The 24686-nt window shown below is 32.1% G+C and overlaps 2 protein-coding genes across 8 annotated transcripts in view; one reads left to right on the top strand and one right to left on the bottom strand.

Moving 5' to 3' along the window:
- The window catches only part of sdt (MAGUK p55 family member stardust), a 184122-nt gene extending 183056 nt beyond the window's left edge, over positions 1-1066 (bottom strand). For 2 of the 3 annotated variants that reach the window (XM_075298456.1, XM_075298457.1), the window contains exon 1: positions 543-1066. In XM_075298456.1, coding sequence (XP_075154571.1) covers positions 543-626 — 84 coding nt within the window. In that variant the 5' untranslated portion in view covers positions 627-1066. The remainder of the gene's footprint in view (positions 1-542) is intronic. The other variant, XM_075298459.1, reaches the window with a different exon arrangement.
- slpr (mitogen-activated protein kinase kinase kinase slipper) overlaps positions 1-24686 on the top strand; it is a 224707-nt gene that overhangs the window by 191931 nt on the left and 8090 nt on the right. For 2 of the 5 annotated variants that reach the window (XM_075298463.1, XM_075298468.1), the window contains exons 1-7: positions 16027-16254; positions 19852-20937; positions 21002-21497; positions 21565-21727; positions 21792-21958; positions 22019-22194; positions 23438-23753. In XM_075298463.1, coding sequence (XP_075154578.1) covers positions 20389-20937; positions 21002-21497; positions 21565-21727; positions 21792-21958; positions 22019-22194; positions 23438-23753 — 1867 coding nt within the window. In that variant the 5' untranslated portion in view covers positions 16027-16254; positions 19852-20388. Of the gene's footprint in view, positions 1-16026; positions 16255-16283; positions 16422-19851; positions 20938-21001; positions 21498-21564; positions 21728-21791; positions 21959-22018; positions 22195-23437; positions 23754-24686 lie in introns of those variants that run through there. The other 3 variants (XM_075298467.1, XM_075298464.1, XM_075298465.1) reach the window with 2 other exon arrangements.

Here is a 24686-nt window from a genome sequence, read left to right as displayed (position 1 = left end):
CATATGCTGGTATGTTTCAAGTCACGAGCGCGTAATTCAAATGCATCCTAATGATTGCATTATTTGCAACAAATGAGGGAAAATTTGAAGAAACTATGATCGTTAGTTTATCATTAAATGTGATGACAAAATGGACAAATGGAAGTTTGAATTAATGAGGAATTTTGGTATTTTGTGATAAATAGAAGAAGCATTCAAAAGATAGATTAGCATAATAAACAAAAATGTCCCATTATTCTGTCAAGTAAGTCTTTGGACAAAAACCTGTCTAACATAATTATTGGTCTTAGATCGCAACTCGGCTGACTGACGAAAAAGAGTGGTTTTTAATGAAAATCCTTAGACAGTATTTTTGTGTTACATCAGCCTAAAATGCATTTCGGAAAGTTTTTTTTAGCATCTAATGTGTTGAGATAACTATATCTAAATTTAAAATTATTAGAAATTTTCCATACGCAATTATGTCTATCCATTTAATCATAATTATGAAAATTTGTATGTATTTTGTGTTTGTATTTTAATATGTTTTCAATTTTACTTACCTTGCCAGATGATGAAATTGTTGATGCCGATGGTGTTCCCGATGACTGTGCACTCAATGTAGCACGGCTGGTATTTGATTGCATTGCAGCAATAACAGCAGCCGGTAACCCAAAGAAAATCCCGTGGAAAGTTAACAAGAAAATAAAGTTGGAAGGCAAAAAACTTCTAATGGCAAAACAAAGAATTCAGAGAAAAAGTTTTCCAATACTAGAAGTTGATACTGAATAATGAATTACGAGAAGGATACACTAAACCACGTTAACTACCCACACACACACGTTGCGGGCACGTTGCCCGCATTCAAACTTGCGAAAGCCCACGCACGCACGCATGCAGACTAGAACGGTAGTCTGCAGGGCCAAATCGAAATCACGACAACGTTAACAAAATTCCCAAAGATATGTGACTATTGGTTGTAAAACCTGTGGCACTGGTAGATGAATCGAGCCAGCTGCCGAGTTAACGATACATTTTGTTACTTTTTCTCAACACAACGTTTCATTTTCTCCAGCTTTAGATTTTTGATATGCCCTTGGCTGCGTGTCTGTATTTTCTATTTTTATAATCAAGGTAATGTTATTGAATTTTTATTAGATTTTTCTATAGTACTTTTAACAAAGCAAAGGTCTTTGCTTAACAAAAACTTTTATAAATATTTCACTCTGTGTTTGTATTCTGAAAAATAAAACCAAACAAACAAATGAACTTTTGTTATATTTTCTGATTGTAAAAGCATCAACAAACGGAAATTCATTACGATTCAGCGTTTCGAACCATTGGCTGTGTTTGAAACTCGGATTTATTTTTCTCGATTTTTTCATATTTGGTTGGAGGAAAAAAAATTTAGTAAATCTAGAAAAAAACAAAAATGGTGCAAAAACATCGTACCTACTTCAAACAATTGGGCTTTGTTAGTATTTGTATTTTTTATGGGGTATGCTCACACATACACAACCAGAACAAATGCAATCGTTTCACATTCGCCCTGGGTTCTACGTTTCAAATTCCAATATGGAATTTTTCTCCACACATATCGATGTGTTGTTGTTGTTATGTTGCACGTTCAACAAATAAATGTTTGCATTTGTTATTAACAAAGCTACACATTTCATAAACTCGCTCCCCTATGAGAAAGCCTTTGATAAAGACCTCAGAGCATATGTGTAGATTTTCTTCAAACAACACAAAAGCCTAAAAAATTATGAGGGTACAACTGAGAAAGGTGAAATTCCCCGGAAGACAAATATAGTTTTGGATAACGGCCGCCCACCCTCGCCCTACACTGAAAGAAGAGTTTACTTTTGTGAGGAAAATGAAATTTTAGGCAAAATTTTCTTTTGACGCTAAAAATTTTTCCTTAAAATCAAAAAGTTTAGAGTTTCAGAGTTGAATGGCTTATCATAAAATCGGTTTTATTTGCTCCAAAAGAAAGTATTTTTTAAGAAAGGTGAATTTCGCTTTTTTCTAAAATTTCGTTCCGGCAAAAAGTATTTTTTCTTTGGGGTTTGAATTTGAAGGAAAAAAGATATATCATGTAACTTTGTCCAGACAATTATTATCAGGTAGGCGATTATTTCACACCTATCAACTGATGTTTTTGTATAATCCCCCTATAAACCGATTTGCAGATTTCATTGTCTGAGTATCTTCACTGAAAGAAGATTTTTCTCTTCTGAGGAATGAAATCTAACACAAAAAAAATAGTGAACCAACCAATAAGCAAAATTTTGAGTAATAATAGAAAAGTGAGGTTAATTTTGGAATATTTTACAAATATAAATAAATATTTTTCCACAAATATAAGTAAATATTTTTCGACAAATTAAAGAAAATGTATTAGACTTAATTATCATTTTTCACGGTTAAAGAAAAGAAGGGCCTCTTCAATGTACACGTAGAGAAGGAATATGATCACCTCAAACATGTTTCAAGAGCAAAATGTTATATTTGTATGGTGGCCATGTAACATGCTTGTCACTAAAATGTTATTTTCTCGTCAAATATAACCTGCTAGCCGAAATCAGATACATGATTTCCGAGAAAATAATATGGTTGCGAAAACCACCACCCAAAACTAACATTTTGCTCTTTAAACATGTTTGAGGTGATCATATTGCTTCTCTGGGTGTATCTAAAATTTCAAAATCGTAGGAATTATGAGCCTTCAATAATTTAGTAACAAAATCCAGAGATGGGTTTGTATGGGACTTTGATATTTATGCCCACGTAAAAAATTGAGTTAATTTTAAATCTGAAAGTTGTTTTATATGTAAACCGTATCAGATTATGGATCAATAGAAACTTTTTAGGACTAAGAGAGAATATATGTATAATATTACATACTAAATGTCAAAGAAATCCTATGAAAATTGCTCTGTCTTGATCCTCAAAAAATTGAACATGGGAACCTGTTTACACAGAGGGTATATCAAAAATTTGTAAAATTAGGTTGTATGGGGGCATATATAAATAATTTTTATACTCAAAATTTCATGCAAATCTGATGAAACTTGCGCTGCCTAGGGGTTAAAGAAGTCAACACTGCACAGAAAAAAAAACTAACCAACATTATGGGAAAAATGAACTATATCGTGAAAAAATTGAACTAAATTCCAAATTTTGAGATTCATTAAATTAACGAAAATTTTCCGACATTTTTGGATTTTTAATTACCATTTACGAAATGCATCTTTCTCGAAAAGAAAAAATGAACTAAAAATAAAGAAACAATTTTAGGCGCCAGATCATTCCCATTTTTGTCAAGCTGTAGTTCAGTCTTACTATTTTTTAGAAGTGTACGAAAAACTTCTTCTGTTTTAGTTAGAATAGAACTAATTTGTATGTCATTAAACTTTTACTCCCATTTAGTTCGTAAAATTTTTGAGACATACTTGGAATAAGGAATCAATCGTTGGGCTGTGGAAAATTTCTTACAAAATTTTAAAAATAAACTAAAACAAAATAAAATTTTTGCAATAAATATTAGTTCATTTTTCATAAAGTCCGAGTAGTATTTTTTTCAAAATTTCAAGGCAACGTCTTTCTTCTCTCCTCCGTTTAATTTATTTCAACTGGTAAACAGGGTTTTGTTTTGCATAACCAAAAAGAAAATACTTTAAAACTTCCTTCCTAAGAATAGTATTTTTCTTTGTGTGTATAAAGTTAGTTTTTTTTATTATGAATTTTACACCTTAACTACAAATTGCGTATCCACACGTGCAGGCATATCATAGAAATAAAACATAAACTTACTTTTCTAGCATGCCATCGATATTACCGAATTTGTACATCTTGTCTGCTCTCAAATCACACAACAAAACCTATCTCTAGATTGTTCGCAAAAAAGTGATGGTTTTTTTTCCTTGTTAACCTTTTATGGTCATTTTTATGACTTATCCGATTATTACATTTTTTATGTATATATATTCCTTTCTAGGAAGGTCTTAAATTATATATGTGTCTACCTACAAAGCGTAAGTTCTTATTCCATGTATGGTAAATAGCACTAAACTTTATATTGAAAATCTCATACATTCCAATTCATTACAGAACACACATTATGCGAATAGACTTGGTCCAGTTTACATTTTCCCTTTTGGCCTAGTCATGGGCTTTACAAGAAGCGTTTTACTATATTTTACACATATGTCTATGGGGAAGCTACTAAACGTGACCATGTGAGAATAATGTATGTATTTCTGCATAATTTGTGTGTGTTTGGAACGATGATGAATGGTCTTTTGGTTCTTTCGACCATGTATGGTAGCTCTTCAAAAAGAGAAGAATAACAAACATTCCGTTTTGGTCCAGAATATTGAGAAATAAAATGAAATATAAAGGAATTTATTAGCCTCAGTAAACAAAAAAAAAAAAACAAGAAACAAAAATTCGAAGCACACAAAAACACGCACATACATAGACAAGACCTATTGCATATAAGGAAAAAGTACACGTTTAGGCTATCAACCAACCATGGTGATATATTACACACACAAACACCTACACATCTACACTCATACAAATTCATTTATATTAGATGCCAACAGTTATCCAAAGTAACGATGTTCCCATACACACAAAAAATTTTTTTTCTGATTCAATCACGAAATTAATTGATCCAATTAATTTTTTAATTGAAATGTCTTCAATCACAGAATTGATAGTATCAATTAAAAAATTAATTGACAGTCAATTAAAAAATTAATTGATCCAATTAAATATTTAATTGATACTATTAATTTGTGTGATTGATTTTTATTTCAATTAAAAAATTTGTTGAATCAATTAAATTTTTAATTGAATATTTTTTAAAACTCAATTAAGATTTTAATTGGAAAAATTTTCGTGAAATTTTTTTCTGTGTACATGTGAGCTAGAAAACTTCATCATCAGCAGCAGTAAACAACACACAACTTGATCAACAACAAGGAAACGGAAATAGTAACACCCGAGAAGACCTGTCTAAAGAACAAACCCCACTTACACACACACATGCACACGCAAACAATTTATCGAATTCATTGACAGCAGTCGTATTCTTAGCTGCATGACATCTTTACAGGCTTCTAGAAGAAATCACTAAAGTGTATTAACACCATTTCTCATTGCATTGAAAAAATTTAGAGTAAAACTTATAGATGTAAATAAAGATGAAAATAATGGCGTTTTACCTCAATTTCAATCTATGACATTTTCTTTAGCAAATGATAAATTTTGTAATCACGGTTGCCTCTCGTGCCAAAAATAATCTACCAAACTTTGAAGAACATTTTACCAAAAATCTACCAAATTTAAAAGCAAATCTATATTTGGAAATTTATTTTTTAATAAATTTTTGTGGTTAGTATGAAAAAATTGTTTTTCTTCGAAAGAAATGTTTTTTCATTTTATTTTAGAAGTTTATTTCAGAATTTGCAATATTATAAATTTTGATCTCTCCTATTAGCGACAATTTTTTGGGTGTATAAATATCCTTTGAATTGCTAATCAGTCGAATTTTAAATGTTATAACGATTTCAGCTTGCACCAACAAGGGAAAGTTACTACATCTACAAAAAGGGAAAACTTCCTAACAATGGAAATCTTGTAAAGATATTGAATTTATAGAAAGTTTGAATAATACTTCATTTCTATAAAAATTTTTCACAAAATTTTTACAGCTATAGAAAATATTGTTAAAATTTTATTTCTATATAAAAATTTCGTTAAATAGCTACTTCTACGCAAATATTTTTCAAAGTTTTATTTCTATAGAAAATGTTGTCAAAATTTTTACTTTTACACCCTCAAAAAAAAATCGCTTCTGTAACATATACCCCAAACACATTTTGTTTCAAGCATATATATTTTCAGAATTTGTCCAAACAAAATATTGTTTGTATTGTTTAAACATATTATGGTTCACCTTAGCCATACACTGGTAGAAAAAAATGTTAATGAAATTTTCTTTGTGTATAGATATTTCTAAGGCACCAATTGGTTACTTCCATTATTTTACTTGCAGCATACTCTCTAGGTCTCTCATTCTAAAAACATATATGTTTATAGGCTATTTCTAAATTAATATATATTTGCATCTAAGCATATTATATTTACAAACATTTTATGTCCGAAACATAATATGTTCTAACATATTAACATATATGTGCCAAACATGTTATGCTAGTTTAGGAACATTGTATGCTTGCACTTAAAAATATTGTGTTAAAAAATTGGGTTCCAAACATATAATTTTTACACCCAAACATATGAAAAACAGTCTTTTTCGTCCATGTATAGATATTTTTGCCAAAATATTTACCTCTATAGAAAATTTTCTCAAAATTTATACTTCTACAAAAAATGTTGTCAAAATTTAACTTCTATAGAGATCTGTACCAAAATTTTTATTTCAATAGAAAATTTTGTCAACATTTTTACATCTGTAGAAAATTTTGTCAAAATTTTTATTTCTATAGAAATTTTTTTAACATTTTTTGCTTCTATAAAATATTTTATCCAAATTTTTAGAAATTTTTGTCAAAATTTTTAATTCTATAGAAAATATTGTTAAAATTTTATTTCTATATAAAATTTTGCAAAGTAGTTACTTCTAAGGAAATTTTTTCAAAGTATTATTTCTATAGAAAATTTTGTCCAAATTTTTACTTCTATATATATTTTTTCAATATTTTTCCTTCTACAGAAAATTTTGTCAAAATTTAACTTCTATAGAGAATTGTGTCAAAATTTTTATTTCGATAGAAAATTTTTAGACAATTTTTGCTTCTATAAAATATTTTATTCAAATTTTTAGAAAATTTTGTAAAAATTTTTACATTTGTAGAAAATTCTATTTCTATAGAAAATTTCCTCAAAATTCTATTTCCAAAAAAAAATTTCCTCAAAATTTTATTTCTATAGAATTTTTCTATTTTTTCTATAAAAAAAATGCCTTCAAAATTTTAATTCTATAGAAAAGGTTCTCAAAATGTTATTTCTATAGAAAATTGAAGTATCTATTATTTGGAGAAGAATATTTTGCAAAATCTACCTAAACTTCAAAAATTCTACCAATTCTACGAAACAGTTAAAAATATACCATTTTGGGTAAAATTCTTCCATGTTTGTAATACAGTTTAGTTAAAATTTCTAAAATTAACCAACATTTGCCTTCCTGATGGGATTATTTTTTTCTTGATGGTATTACTTTGCTCCCAAAAATCAATACTATAAATATTTGTTTACATTACAATAAAAATCCATAAGATTCAAGACTTTAAAATCTCTACAATAAGGAAAATTTGCCTTATTTCTAATATGAGACAAATTTCTACGACGACTACCCAAAATTAAAGCAAACAATTTAAAGCAAATATTATAAACTCTATTTTAGTTTAAATATCTTTATTTTCAGCAAATTTGTCTTACTCAATTTTAGTACATTTTGAGTTCTAAAATTTACGTTGCATAATTTTCAATGTAAAATATATTTTTCAGTGTGAAAGACCTTCCCGGTTTGAATGTTAATAGATTTTTCGTTGGAGGGCTTAAAGAGAAATTTGATATTATAATTACACAAAAAAAAGTTTACTTGGATCCAAGGACTTTGAGCTTGCCTTAAGGATTTTAATATTGACTTCGAGCCAAAGATGCTGCTTCTTCGAAAATGCTCTTTGAAAAAAGTTGCACACTGAATTCGGTCAAATATTTGCCTAGTGTCATCATACCCTTAGCCTATATTTGAATTTTTCATTTTTAATGCAAACATTCAATATGCCATAAAGAGTATTTCTTTAAATCAAAAATATATTTCTTTATTTTAAGGAATATATGCCTTAATTCAAGGACATACGACGAGGGACAAAAATTGCAAAGATTCGTACTCGTAAAATTAATTTGAAAAATTTAAAGCAAATTATTAACTTTCTATTGAATACAATTCCTTTATTTCAACACACAAAAAAATATTTTTTCTGATTCAATCACGAAATTAATTGATCCAATTAATTTTTTAATTGAAATGTCTTCAATCACGAAAATGATAGTATCAATCACAGTTTTAATTGGACATAGAAAAAATCCTTGATTAAAAAATTAATTGATGTCATTAGCAATTTTCAATTAATTTTTTAATTGATTCAATTAAAAATTTAATTGATCTTGAATGCAAACCCCAATTAATTTTTTATTTAAAAAGGTAACTATTTTCAACTACTTTCTGAATTGGCTTAGAGTTTTTATTTTGATTAAGAAATGTTCATCACTTTTTTTAACTGACTTAGTCTTCAGAATTTGATTAAAAAGTTAATTCTATCAATTAATTTTTAAGTAAAAATTTTAAACTTTTCAATCATTGACTTAATTAACCTAATGTTTCTACCTTGATTAAAAAGTTAATTGTATTAATTAATTTATTAATTGAAAAAACATTCAACTTCAATTAACTTTTTAATTGGAAATATTCTGGTGATATTTTTTTCTGTGAAAGAAATCAGTCCTTAATGTGTAAATTGTTTATCCTAAAATTTAGGTTGTATAATTCTCCATATTAGATCAATATATTTTTCGATTTTTTAAGTATTGAAAGTACACGGTGTAAAACTACCCACATACACATGCATGTCCTTATACATCTATCAAACATTCGACAGTTTGTTGTGAATGTAGGTGTATCCGTTGTACAAAGAGCATATGACCATTTCCGTGATGATATATTATTTTGTGTCATTTGTTTTTGTCATTCTTGGCAGGCTTTAGTTCTTAACTACATAAACACTGGCAGGCATATATGTGAAGCCTCCATACCGGATATATAAGGGGGATATGCCATAATAATCATCATTATGGAATCATCATTATCGTAATGGTCAGTATATGAATAGCTGAGTAATGTATACCACAGCTTGTACTGAACTTTTAAAAGATAATGGAGATTAACGAAAACAAAACTGAAGGAAGCACAAATTTTGAAATTAGGCTAATTGTGGAGAATATAGAAATGCAATTGCACACCCAAAAAACCATTGGATTGGATACAAAGAATTCTACCTTAAATCTGACATACATACATATTTCCTACGAACATCCTATGAGAACATAGGGTTATCTCTTTATCCATGATAATAGATGGTCTATCATCTATCTATGATAATAAGGGGTCTCATTCTTAAGACAGACTGCAGAACGCTGACAAGGCTTCTCCAGACTTTATGGCTCAAAAAAATATTGATCTAATATCAAAGATTACGAGATCTCACAATTTCAGATTTTTAAAATAAAGAAATTATACTTTAAAGAAAGTTCTTAACCCCTGCTTTACTTCATTAAAGTTATGACATGAATCTTCGAAATTTACTATTTTTTGAGTATGGTTGTAGATTTTTTCTATTTTTAATATATAGTGAATATAAACAAGATATAACCCACTTCTATCGTCACTTTTAGATTTCAGATATTCAATATCTTCCTTTTTTGGTTTGAAAATCTTCCTCCTTTTTGCACAGAAACTTTTACAACATCTTTACTTAGTTAACAATTCAATGGGCTTGGCAGCAGATGCATCTATGCAAATAATCACCATTTGCCTGCATATTTTAACTCAAAAGATATCATGTCTTTCATTTCTGATACTGGCTTTGACGAGCTAACAAAGTAAACGACTGTTTTAACAAGTCTTCAATAAACAGTGCCACACACACACACTGAAAAATGGACATTCACCTACAACAGGATAACCAGTAAAAAATTGGATTTCCAAACGTGATAATATAGGCAACGGAAGTAAAAGGACAACGATGCGACTAGTGATGCAAATGTAATCAAGAATGCTAGCGTTTGTTTTACAGTTCAGTAAAAAATGCGAACAACATTGACTTATTCAAAGGAAGTTAAGCAGTGCAAAAAAATCTCCCAAAGGAAAACAAACTGATAGGTAGGTAATACCGGTCCTATGATTTCGTTAGCTTGGTTGGTTGGTTTACAAAGAAAAGTCTGTGAGTTTTGATTAAAAACTGCATTGAGATTGTAGGCTATCATAATGGAAACGAAAATTGGTTTCACACACAGTAAAAAAAAATCGGATAGTTCAATTGATGAAGCAAATGAAAACAAAGATAATAACAACCACAAAGTTTGCTTTTAAGTTGGAAAGATTGGAACTTTTAGAAGCATTTATTTAATTCCTAGATTTTCTCTAGATTATTTCTAAAGATTAGTTTCCAATGCCTTCACCAATCTTTCATGATTGATTTTTCTGAGAGTATCCTAAAATTTGTAATCCAGTTTTTGCTCCATCTACATTTTCCCCAAATTTCCAAAATTTATAAAATTTATCAACATAGCAAACTCAGACACCTATCAATATGGGTTCTCAATTGATCTGTTATACAACGTATTGCACTGAAAGAAACATCTGCTGAACAGAGGAAAATGCCATGGCACGCAAAAAACATTATGTGTAACCACCTTAGCCAAGAATAAAAGAAGTACACGGAGTAAAATAAGTCGAGTCCGATTCGACTTAGAATATTTAAATATTCCAATATTATCCTTTCCATATAAAGCGATAATATCAGTGTCTTGCATAACCTCGTTCTTCCATTAAGGTTTTCATCCGGCGATTGCCTTCTCCGCTCATTTGGCGAATGGAAGATGCAAAGAAATAATGTATTAATATTAATCTGTGTTCTTTATAGGTGTAGATAAAAATGAACCATAAAAAAAAATGAACTGTAAAAAATTATGTGGTTATAATTTCGGGATAAATGCTGCGAACATCGCCTATCTCAACCACCCAAGACATTTAGTATAACAACGCTAACAGCTTATAAAAGGCTACTAATGGTGACCAGCGTTGCCAATTTAGCTTTACCCCGCAAGATCTGGCTTTTTTAAAGTCTTAAGGTTTTTCACATATTCCAAAGCATTAACAATCCAAATATTATCAATAAATTCCTCCGTGACTTTTGGTACAAAAAATATTTAGGGTTTTTCTGGTTTTATTTAGAGAGAGAACATCCAGAGATTTTTGGTGAAACTATTCTGGCAACACTGGGCGAGACTCTAAGTAAATATTGTAGACCACAGCTATAAGACAAATTTAACTGTAAATTTAATACATCAATCTTTCTAAAAGACAAAAATACAGTAACGATAAAAACAATGCTTAACTAAATGTCTTAACTCACTCTCAGAATCATTTAATGTGTTTCTCTCTCTCGCTCTCTCCCTCTTCATGTTGTTCCCCAAATAAAACCAAACAACAAACACCGACAAGAAAACCGTTATCAGATAGATACCACTGTGTGCTCAAGCCAAACATGTATGCAAGTACAACCTCTCTCACACACACACAATCCCACTCAGTACAAAATATTGTCTTGTCTTAGACCAGCTAGTGTTGTCTCATTTATCGACTCCCCAACACCACCCACTACATTACTTTGTGATAATTCCTTCACTTTCATCTCTGCCGTTACGACGGTAACAACTCATAAATGGCAGCGACTGAAAAAATGAGGCTGGCGATATAGCTGTTTTGTGGAAATCATGGGCGTAGATTTCACCTAGAGAGAATATGGGCTAACATCAGATCAGAATAAAGGATATGCTTGTTAAAATACAAATCTGGTTATGTACATCTAAATATCATGTCTGCGATTTGTTTTGTATCCGTCTACCCATTTATTCTTGTAATCAATGTACAGTACACAATTAAAGTACATATAATTATCGCGAGATTTGGCATAGCGGGTACCCTCTTGAATTGAGAAAAAACGGTTTCGAATTGAATAGAGCTCCCATATCAAGACTTTACTCAGATACTGTCAGAAGTTTAGTTACAATATTTTTGAGAGTCCGATTATCTACTCAATCTGGATCCTCTCTCAGTCTCGCCCAGTCAACATAAACATCTTCGCCGTTGCTTTATATTCTCTCAATAATGTTGGTGATATTTCTGAATCTTGTTTCTTGTAACAAACATTGCAGTTCACAATAAATCTAAGTCAACAATGGTATGTAACGAAACCAAGTGGGTGTCCCCTTATACCCCCATCAAAGACTGCGCCCATTCAGATTTTGAAACTCAAATTTGTGGCTTATTATTGCTGCTGATATTCTTGTAGTTGTTTTTGTTGTTGTTATCGTTGCGTATGCACTACATTCCTTAGCCTGAAGAAAAAAATGGCGAAAACTATTTTCGTCACAATTACGATTCAGCAGCATTAAACTTCCATTTATACCGCCAACAACAATTGCAAATATAACGGCAAAGGGAGAAAAGTTCTCATTACGTCGGTAATTAATTATGGTAACATGCCTTTACTTGAATGTTATTCTTGTATTTGGTATAGCTTATGTGGCTTGAGTGCATCGAGAAAAAAAATGTTGTGGAAATCTTCTAATACGTTAGAGAGTGTACATGGAACTCTTAACCGCACACAAAAATAAATTTCTGATTCAATCACGAAATTAATTGATCCAATTAATTTTTTAATTGAAATGTCTTCAATCACAGAAATGATAGTATCAATTAAAAAATTAATTGACAGTCAATTAAAAAATTAATCGATCCAATTAAATATTTAATTGATAGTATTAATTTGTGTGATTGATTTTTATTTCAATTAAAAAATCAATTAAATTTTTAATTGAATATTTTTTAAAACTCAATTAAGATTTTAATTGGAAAAATTTTCGTGAAATTTTTTCTGTGCGATATTAGGATAGAGAATGGGTCTCTACTAAGTTTTAAATCTCAGATAATAAATATCTTTGTAACACCCAAAAGGAGATCAGATAGACACATGGTGTCTTTGGCAATATTGCGCAGGGCCGGGCCCTGAGTCTATCTAGCCATGTCCGTCTATCTGGGAACACATTTTTGTGATCAAAGTCTAGGTCGCAGTTTTAGTCCAATCGAATCAAATTTGGCACAAATATATTTTGGGTCAGATTAGAATCCCATTGACGTTGAAAGAAATCGGTTAAGATTTAGATATAGCTCCCATATATATCTTTCACCCGATTTACACTCATATGACCACAAAGGTCAAAGATTTACGTGAAATTTTGCACAGCGAATAGAATTCACATTCTAGCAATACATGTCAAATTTGACCTATAAAGTGGGTATAATATAGTCGACCCAGCCCGACTTTAGTCTTTCCGTATTTGATTATTTTCACTTTGGGTGAAACAACCTCACTTTTGGCGATCAATTCTTCAGTTGACCAAAATTTCTTCCATGCGAATATTCTTTCTAAGAACAGCTATTAACCGCAGGAAACAAGATTCGGAGAATACGGATGCAATTCGTAGCCAAATTCATAAAGTACTGCCCGATTCTATGTTTAGCTCAATGGCAAAGGATATTACATCGGGCGGTAAGGCAGCAATTCCATATAACAAACATCACATTTAATAGAAAACCCCCATATTTTTCTGTCAGTGTGTTTGCCACGGAAAATTTGCTATGCTACGCCGTATCTAGGTGCTCATACTAATTGCCATAGAAACGCATATGAAGTCCTCGCAAATCCCCAGAATATATTTAACATCAACAGGCCATATTCATGCACGAAATTCTGTCGAGGGAAATACAATTTTTGGCATGAGTAAATTTTAATTATTAATAAACAATTTAAGGCAAATTTTTGTGGAGTCTAGACGAACCATACACCCACTCATTTAATGCGTGTGTGTGTGTTTGTATAGGAGTGTGTGGCCACAATCGCTTCACAGGACTTTGTGTGTCAAGGCAAAACACACCAACCAGTTGTTGTTGGATAAATGCGTATGACAAATCTAAGTTCAATATGAAGATGATGTTTTTAAATAAATTAAAGTTTTGCTAATAACACTTTTAATATTAAATAATGACTATAATTAAATATAAAACACGTCACTTCTAGGATTCATAGTTCTTTCATAGCCGAAAATGACATCGTGAAATACGCATTTGTGATTTAAGTAAATTCGTTTCGGTCTCTGTTTCATATTTGCCTATTGCCGTTTGCTGAGCAATAATGAACCGAAAACAAGGCTTCTAAACGTGATTTGTATTTCATCTCGACTTTTTCGTCTTTTCGTTCTTTGAAGACACCCACACTTTCCGAAGTAAAAATCGTATAAATTTTAGCTTTTTTGCAGGACATATAATTTTCCCACCCTCACCACAACATTTTGCACTTGTTTGATACGTTTCCGATTGCTTAAATGGAGTGATATTTTTATTTTACTTTTTTCCACTTAATTTTTAATATTTATTTCGTCGACTAGAGAAAAAACATTTTTGATTAATTTTTTTAATTATTTTTTTTTTTTAAGTTGTAACTATTTTTAGTGCTTCGCAAAATACGACGATTATCACTACAAAGAACACGTTTAATCCAAATGTCTGCGCGTAACTGAAAGAAGATTTTTCACTTCGTTTCGTATATTGCTAATATGAGATGAAAATGCCTTGCTCGCTCTGGATTTCTGCATATATACAATAGGTATACCCTGTCAAAGCAGAGAAACAACAACAACATAACATCTACAATATTGGACCACAGCAGCCATATGCATGAGTGGAGCGCAGGAGAGAGAGAGAGAGAGCAAAAGATGCTGTGATAAACCTAACAATACACAAATCTACCGCTAAATTCCTTTAGTGGCATTTGTGGAGAGTTTCTCTCCACCCACCCATAGCCCCCACTCTCTTTTAAGGGATTCTCTATCTCTCTCGTAATACAAGCAATGTGGATTTTAATTAAATTCTACAACGTAAAATCACATGTTTTCTATAACTAGTTTTATACAGTATTATCGAGGCATATAACCTAAGCGTAAATATAGCATTCTAAATATCATTTCAAATGGAAGTTTTTTTAACCAAAGCTTTTTGATATAGTCATATATATTCTACAAATGGCCGATTAAGAAAAAATGTAACCGACGATAAATAGCAAAAATAAAATGAAAAATGTATTTTTATTAATAAAATATTGTATTTTTTCTTGTTCTAATTTGTTGACTCAACTCTATATTTTAATTTTTCTTATATAATTGTATTAGTTATAAGATTTTAAAAACATATAGGATATTCTCCCCGTACTATAATTATGAGAATTTTGTATTCTTGTTGTGCGGTTATTATTCAATAAATAAATGTAAATGTAAAATGTAAAAATATCTACACTATGGACTGTACAATAAATCTTACTGCCTATTAAACAATGTTTCAGGTGGAAAATGTTTGTATTTTTATTTCGAGTCGAAATCTTATTAAATGATTGCTTTAAATGGTTCCCGTTGTAATAGTATTTGCTAAAAAGAAGTTAAATTCAGTTCTGTTTTTAAATATTTACTTTTGATTTTAAAGGCTGAACTCGGACTTAGTATACAACCTAAACTGTAGCTAAAGTCGTGTTTCACAAGGAACATCATTTTTTTCCACTTGAATTGACGATTTACATACTTCTTTTGCATTGTAAGCGCCGGTTTTTCAATGTCGTGTAAGCAGTTGATACCATAAAAATTGTTCACTAACCGGTATTCTTTCCTCCGGTTAAGTATTAACCCGAGGATTAGAATATGGATATAATGGCCAGCTTCTCATCCTGCGATTAATACTTAACCGGAGGATAGACCACCAGTTAGAAAAATTTTTGTATGGGATCAGCTGATTTATCGACACGAGAAATATTAACAAGACATGGAGAAAGCGGCCTAAGTGCTTTTAGATTTTAGTTTTTTTTTACTTTTATTTTTTTCTTATTTATTACAGAATCTGCGGTAAGTTTTTCAACAGTTGCTATATCGTTTATTGTTTTTACCATAATTGAAATGAATATTTTACACTAAACAATTTTAGGGCGAAAAATTGGTCAATTGTTTGTTGGATGCTAACTCAAGTATGATTTTATCATATGAAGACTACACATCGTTATTTTTATTTCGCTGTGGCAACACTTTTGTAAGCAAAAATACACCCCTGTTACTGAAATGTCAGAACTACAAAAGAGACGGGAGAAAAAATATATGTCGACATCGACCATGCAAATTGCAAACGAAATTGTTGTTAAATTATATTTCATCAACAATTAATTAACGAAAAACTAAGACGAATAAACACGGTTACAGTATTTTTTATATAAAAACGAAATCGGATAAACGACAAAGTCACTAAAAGTTGCAAAGTAATAACATGGATTAGTGTATTAGAGTATGTGTGTGTATCTTCATGTAAGTGGAATAGTATGAGTGTCCAGCCTGTGAGATATAAGGTGTTTTAAAAATGCAGCTGCAAAATAATCGAAAAAAATAATACTCAAATAAATAAAAAATTAAGTCATGTATATACGGATAAATATTGCTCGTTAAAAATATGGAAATAAACTACCAAAAGTGTGGTAAAATATTTGTATGGGAAAATGAAATGAATGTGTCGTGAATGTGAACCCCAAATCGAGACAGTGATCGAATTATGTTGGACAAAAGGATAAATTGTGAAATATAGGCGTGTCATAATTCGTATTATCTACGCACAAATTACTCGTAGAAATTATTTTGAAAATGCTTTGAATTTTACCTGAATGTTTACAAAAAACATCAAATTTTTCTTTTGGACAGGCGGGGGGATATAAAGAATAAAACAAAACGATTGAAAAACTACCTCCAAGATTTCATGTATCTCGCAAAGTAGTATCTATGAGTATTGCTGTCGTCGCAGCAATATCGACGACATCCATTATTAGTTGTTGTTTTGTTTTTTCTCATCTCTCTTTGTAAGCCTTCTTTCTTTTCCTTCCAATTTCAGTGTTTCTGTTGTCATTATTGGTGACTGTCAATTGGGGAAATTTTTGACAATTAGGGTGATACTAGGGAATTGGTATTTGATAGAAAAATATATAATGCATTTTTGAATATTTAAAAATAGGCCAATATTGTTTTATTTAATTTCTATGAATCTACATCGTGCTACACAAAACCACATAGCGGTCAATAGACTACTAATAAGAGATTTCAAATATTGGAAAGAATGTCAAAGTGTTCAGAATATAAATATAGGGAAATAGGAATAAATCGACTTGGGTAATAAATTAAATAGGAAGCTCATAAAAATACTGCGAATGTTTGTGAAATAGAAGGGAGCAGGGAAATTGCTGGCTACCCTTTTTGTTTATTTGGTGTTTTGCTTCAGACTGCACAGTGTTCGCATTCGTGGATTTTGGCCGATCGGAATTCGTTACAATAATTTTATCTAATCATTCGCATTAGGGAAACAATTTTTTCCCAATTATTTATTAATTTGTTGTTTGAGAGACTACCTGATTCAAAATGATTTTTTCCCGATTCAGAGCAGCTTTGAAAAGGACTTTCACACATTGCGTATGTTAATTAATGGATATTCGTAGAGTTTAACAATTCTCTGCAGTACATTTTAAAGGATCTTTTGGTATTCAGTGTGATTTCAATCCACTCCATTCTCTGACACCTTAGATAATGGATGTGGGCTTAAATCTGCTTTAGTACAAGTGGTCCGATTGGTCAAATTTTTGGCCAGCGTGTAGACTTTTCGATTCTAAACACAACATGTAATAGACCATTTTTTGGCGGAAAGACCTATTTTCGGAGTTACGGGCCCCTAAAGTTTTCATTGCCACGTATATTGGATTTAGTATCCATCGCACATAATCATCCTAAAAGTAATATATATATAATAACATGTACCCGGAGAGGTCCTGGGTTCGCGTTATCCCACTTTGGACTCTGTCCATAAGAGAAAGTCTCAAACCCCGGCCAAAGGCCGGCTACCTATCCTCATTGGGTTCGCGTTAGCCCACTTTGGACCATGTCCATAGGAGAAAGTCTCAAAACCCGGCCAAAGGCCGGTTACCTATTCTCTTTGGGTTCGCGTTAGCCCACTTTGGACTCTATCCATAGGAGAAGGTAGCCGAAGACCGGCTACCTATCCTCTTTGGGTTCGCGTTAGTCCACTTTGGACCATGTCCATAGGAGAAAGTCTCAAAACCCGGCCAAAGGCCGGTTACCTATTCTCTTTGGGTTCGCGTTAGCCCACTTTGGACCCTGTCCATAGGAGAAAGTGTCAAATCCCGGCCGAAGGCCGGCCACCTATACTCAGTTTTTAAGGGTCAGTATCTCGAAAAATACGCTCTTCCAACAAAATTTTTACTTAATATTTTCTGCTTAAAATGTAATATTTTTACCAAATACGCAAAAAACGGAATTTTATTCATTTCATGAAAAATTGCTGTCAGAATTAGGAAAAAATATAAATGAAAATACCGATTTTCAGATGTCGATATCTCGAAAACTAGGCTTTTCCGCCAAATTTTTTACTTTACATTTTCGACTTGAAATCCCTTCTCCTACATTCAAAAAAAATTGTTTATTTTTAACAACTTGTGCTGAAGTAGATTTGTTCCTGGATTTGCTCTCAATTGTAAATTTTTGTGAATAGATTCGCAAAAATTGTTTTTGTAATAAATAATGGATGTGAATTATTGTTGCAGGACTTCCTATCGAATTGCTGGCGGGGTATAAAACATAGGTTTTTCTATTTCCCTTTATTTAAATTTTTATTCATTACTATCAAAATCCTTATAGCTATTGGTCCTTAAAATGAAAGTCAGAATAACATATATTAAGGTAGCTGTATTCCTTATAGGTCATTTACATTGGAAAGTAGATTTTAAATCTATTTTGTTATTCGGAAAATGACACTGGAAATTTATTTTCAGTGGATTTTGTAGGTTTACGGTGAATGAGGAAAAAGTCCACAATTCTAGCCGCCATAATTTATTTTGAACCACAGTGTATCACACACTGTCTGCATTAGGCTCCTCATGATTTCCCTATTCGCTGAATGAGCTCTATCAAGAGCAAAATTAATATAATTTAATTGTTTTTCTTGCACTGAGAAGGAGGTAGAAAAATGTTTTGGTCTACCATGTTGGACACAATACGGGGTGGTGCGTACATCTGTGCTATGCAGCTTCTCTGCTCCAGCTAAGTTGGTAACGTGTATGTGTAGTGTGGGTTCTGTTGCAATTTTTCAAGTTGATTACATTGTTTTTGTTGTTGTTGGTGTTGAAGTGCTAGTTTGTGTAGTGTTGGGGTTTTCCCTTTGATGTTTGTTTTTTTTTCTTCGCCTCACTTGGAGCATTGTTTTCACACGATTCGATTGGTGGTGTTTCTTGGTTTTATAGATTGAATGGAAATTTTGCAATATTTTCATTTTACATCGCCCCATTAGTATTGAAACAATATTAGGATTACAGTGTGTGCATAGGAGGGCGCAATTGCTGACTTTCCAATTGCTCGATATCTTAGAATAACTCAAATTTGGAAAATGTTATCCATGCTATAAACAAATATAATGGTCATTGCTTGAAAAAGCTAAAGACGATGTAATTCGACTAGTAAACCTGCTTTGTGACGGGTTCGAAAATGACAAACTTGGGTAATATGGCCATATTTGTGAAGATGTCTAAATGACAACGTATTTCCTAATCTGAAACTATATGGCTGGCGTTATGAACATGTATCAATATAATCATATTTGTAAAAATCTGATAATACCCATAGATGTAAGCTATATCTAAATTTTCTCAAATTATGGGCAAATTGCGCAGCATTTTATTATTATTATCCATTTTCTCACCTAACAATGATTGCTGCTCCTCGACAGGTCACGCTATGCATAAAATCACTTAGAGGAGGCTTGGCTCTATACTTGAAGACTTGTTGGGCTGAACCCTAAACTATAAAAATACGAGAATTTCAATGTCGCAATTTCTTAACCTTTTTATTCCGCAGATGTCATCTAAACAACAATAATAACTTGGAAATTATATCATCGCTACAATCGATTCTTAAAAACTTCACACACATCATAGACAGAAGCTGCGACAAGGATCCCACATTCAATAATTATCCGAGACAAGAAGACTTATTGCACCTTTTAAAATATAACTGGCTTATGGGTTAAATTCTTTCAAATACAACAGCAAAATAATCATAAATAACATAAACGCATATTGTAGAAAAGTGGCTGGTGCCAATAACGACAAATAACTGCTTAACATTTTTGTGCAGTAGCAATAAAACAATCAATAAAGGTTTAAGCTGCAATTCGCATAAGAACAACAGCTACATTAGAATCAACTTCACCCCTTGGGGCAAGTACCATAATCGAAAATTATATCCAACTCCAAAAAACAAAGGATCACATACTGAGAAGGATTTTGTAGCGCATTCGGACTCTCGTCTGATCTTTGGCACGAATGTTTGACTGTTTCTCTTATTAGTGGGGTTTTGCTTTCATTCGGCATCTTCCACCACAAACACCATTTAATGCCTGCAGCACGTCACTATAACACCGTACAAACACAAATGATCGCAATTAGTGAGGAACAGCACACAGATAATGCCTCAACTTCCACGTCCCTTGTGCTCCAAGGTGCAGCCATTGCAACAACTGGAACGTCGGCTGTTGTATCGCAACAACAAACTACAACAACAACAAATGGATTCAAATCGACAGTAGCATCACAACAAAATCACAGTCAACAGCAAACAACTAAAATAAAATCATACAATGGCTACAATTCAACGAATTTGGGAGCTTCCTCGGGTGCTGAAGGTAATACAAATGGTAACTCCAAGGTTATTACCACTACGGCTTCCTCCACAAATACACAAATTGATTCGGCCATAGTTACGACACAAAGTGGCAGCGTGCCAGATGTGCCCGATGGTAGCCTTTGGACGGCCTTATACGATTATGAGGCCCAAGGAGAAGATGAATTAAGCCTTGAAAGGGGCCAGGTTGTGTTGGTATTATCCATGGATCCAAATGTATCGGGTGATGAAGGGTGGTGGATTGGCAAAATTGGCGATAAGGTAAGATAACAATCATGAATCTCAGTAGCAGCAGAATAATAATTTCATCCTTTTGATGATAAAGGTGGGAATATTCCCCAGTAACTTTGTTACAAATCATGATCCTATGATGATAAATGTGCCTTCAGCTATTGGCGATATTCAGCCGCATGAAATTGAATACGAAGAACTGGACATTGAAGAGGTGATAGGTGTTGGTGGCTTCTGTAAAGTACATCGAGGCTATTATCGCAATGAAGAAGTCGCCATCAAAGCTGCCCGCCAGACTGCGGATGAAGATATGGACACTATGCGCGATAGTGTTATGCAAGAAGCGAAATTATTTTGGGCTCTGAAGCATGAGAATATTGTTTCGTTGAGAGGTGTATGTCTGAAACCTCCTAAACTCTGTTTGGTGATGGAATATGCAAGAGGAGGTAGCCTAAATCGTGTGCTAGCAGGTCGAAAAATACCACCAGATGTCTTGGTAAATTGGGCCATACAAATTGCTAGGGGTATGAATTATTTACACAATGAAGCACCCATATCAGTGATACACAGAGACTTGAAAAGTTCTAATGGTATAAGTATATCTAGATATTCTCCCAGCATTGAAAACTAATCAGGCTTATCGTTTCTCATTAACAGTTCTAATATTTGAAGCTATTGAGGGTGACAATTTGCACAAGAAGACTTTGAAAATAACAGATTTTGGTCTGGCAAGAGAACTTTATAACACGACGAGGATGTCGGCAGCGGGAACCTATGCTTGGATGCCTCCAGAAGTGATAAGTCGTGGCACCTATTCCAAGTAATTTTACTTAAATATTTACGAGACATTACAAAAAAAACTTATATACATATTTTTTCTGCAGATCATCCGATGTTTGGAGCTATGGTGTCCTACTTTGGGAACTTATAACCGGTGAAACTCCCTACAAAGGTTTCGATTCATTGTCAGTGGCTTATGGGGTTGCAGTCAATACCTTGACATTGCCTATACCGAAAACGTGTCCCGAAGCTTGGGGAAAACTTATGAAAAGTTAGTTCATAGACAATTTCACCTTGGATTTATATGTTTATGGTGTTATTTTATTTCCAGGTTGTTGGGAAGGAGATCCTCATAATCGCCCAGGTTTCAAGGATATTCTTATGAAATTAGAGGATATAGCTCGCTCTGGTTTCACCTCCACTCCGCAAGAATCATTTCATACTATGCAAGATGGTTGGAAAAAAGAAATTGCTGAAGTTCTCCATGAATTGCGTTTGAAAGAGAAGGTAAGACTAAAGAATATGTTAAGTCAGTAAACAAGAGCAATTTTCAGCAAAATCCCCCAACATTGTGTAGGAGCAATATCTAAAATTCTTGTTTTTCGAATATATAAATAAATTATATAATTTAAATATACAAATTATATAAAATATATTCCGTCACATTTTCTGTGATTTGTCTCTTTGGGTTCACCGTTCTGCTGTAAGGAGATGGTATTTAGATGAAAAAGTTCCTCTTTTTATATTCAAATTATATGGTAATTTTAAATTCTTCTGTTGAAGAATTGAAAAGGTAAAAATTACAGTTGGGAGCTGCGTCCTGGGACCGAACAGTTTTGGATGTTTTTCTTTTTTTTTATAAATTATATTTTCAATTATATCACATAAACAGAAAAATAACAAACAACATTTTGGACTATATTTTTATTTTTGCCATAACTTGTTACGGTTATTTTAGGTCATTAGCGGAAGTAGGCTTTGGAAGTAATTCAATAAACCTTCTCACAGCATATGTATGTGCAGGATTTATCAATGAAGTCTATACAATAGTACTTCACTTGTTAATTTATCTTGTTATGTAGAAGTTAACGTGGGCAGGAGGATATATGTACACTCTAAAGTTGTTAACCAAACCCTTAGTTTTTATTGAATTTCCTTTAAAGTTTTGTCTAAACAATAACCTTATAATGTAGTTATGGTTTTATTTCATTAACACTTATTTTTAACAATAAAACATTTCATATTGATCATATTTAAACATTTTTCTTTGCTATGTTTTACTCTTTTTTCCTTTCCTTTTATTTCCCGCCAAAACATATTTCCCATTTGGCATACGCATCATATATGTATAACTCCCTGACAAATTGATTTTCTTCGGAAATAAATCATTTTGTATATAATACTACTATGTAAAACCTCTAACATCATAATATCCAACGAGCAATTTTCAATTCGTATTGTAGCGTTTTCAAAATATTGAAGAGGTAAGATTATTATCCATCATTCATAATGTTTTGTTATTTTATTTCACTTTAGTATTTCACTAAATTATGAGACATTATCTATTATGTAAAAACAAAACACATGTGGATCAAAAGGATAGAAATAGGTTTTATTTATTTAATATTTTCTTTAATGACCTTGAGAGAGATTACTTTATTTTTTTAATTTGTTATTCCTTCCATTCACTCACCCTTGTTTCTAATTTTCTCAAATTCTAATTTTTAATTCTTTTTGTATCACCTTGCAGGAATTGCGCAATAAAGAGGAACAGCTGCGACTAATACAAATGCAACAGCACGAACATGCTAATAACCTGAAAATATTCGAGCAACAATTGCGTGCCCGTGAGCTGGAACTAATGGGACGTGAATTGATAATACTACAGACAATACCAAAACCCAATAAACGACGTAACAAAATAAAATTTAAACCAAAAAAAGATCCTGTGCAAATATCTTTGCCAACCGGTTTTCGCCATAAGATAACAACGATAAGGGATCAAACCTGTGGTGTACCTACACCACCCGGATCGCCAGCGATATCGGGTTTAAGAATAGTAGCACGTAAGTAGCCCTTGAAAGGCAAATATTGTTCAACGTTTCTACCGAGATAATTTAGGGAATAGTTATACATCCAATCGTGAGAATTGAAAACAGTCCTGAAGTATTAGTGAATTATTAATGAAATAAGGAAATTTTTTCTTACCAAAGAATGTTAGAATTCTAATCAGGTATGATTTATAGGGAATGAAGGAACTGGAAATCATTGACAACAATAAAACAAGAATGTTTTATGGTTATGGTTTAATGTAGAAGAGCTAATACATACTTGTGCCAGACTGTGTGTTAATCGGTATTTGTTTTGCTAAAGTAAAATAAAGTGAATGAATTGTATGACATATCTCACAAAAAAGGAAAAGCAAAGAAAACAAGTATTGGATGCCAACGTGGACAGATCTTATAGTTCGTTTGGTAGAAGTGGCAAGGAATTAAAGCAAAGTCAAATGTTGTTCACCAATTCAAGAGAAAGAAATGTGCTTCGTTGCTTATGTAGCGCCTTCTTGATTTCTATATCAATAATATCCAACTCCGAGCATAAAGTCATAATTCATTCATCGTACCTGATGACCTAACCTTATTTTCAAAAAAGAGAGGTCTAATGGTCCCATCGGACCATAAACCATTACACGATTTAGATGGAAAAAGTTGCCAACAATTGCATTGAGGAGGAAATGGTCTTTATCAGATAAACAAATTTGTCTTGAGAGACATCGTAGTGCCCGCCTTGCATACAAAGGATCATGAGTTCAATCCATGTTTTGCCGAGCACCAAAAAGATTTTCAGCGGCTGTTTATTCCCGTTTTTCAATCACGCTTTCAAAATGCCGATTTATACACAGTCTTATTGAGTAAACAAACTTGAAAAACACTTTATGGTATCGTAGCATAGTGAACAAATATGGAATTTTGTTTAGTGTTTTTTTTCGTTTTTTTTTT

This window comes from Haematobia irritans, chromosome 3, assembly GCF_050003625.1.
Source record: "Haematobia irritans isolate KBUSLIRL chromosome 3, ASM5000362v1, whole genome shotgun sequence".
Taxonomy (NCBI): Eukaryota; Metazoa; Arthropoda; class Insecta; order Diptera; family Muscidae; genus Haematobia; species Haematobia irritans.
Note: the sequence above shows the minus strand (reverse complement) of the source record. Positions and strands in the feature narration are given on the sequence as shown.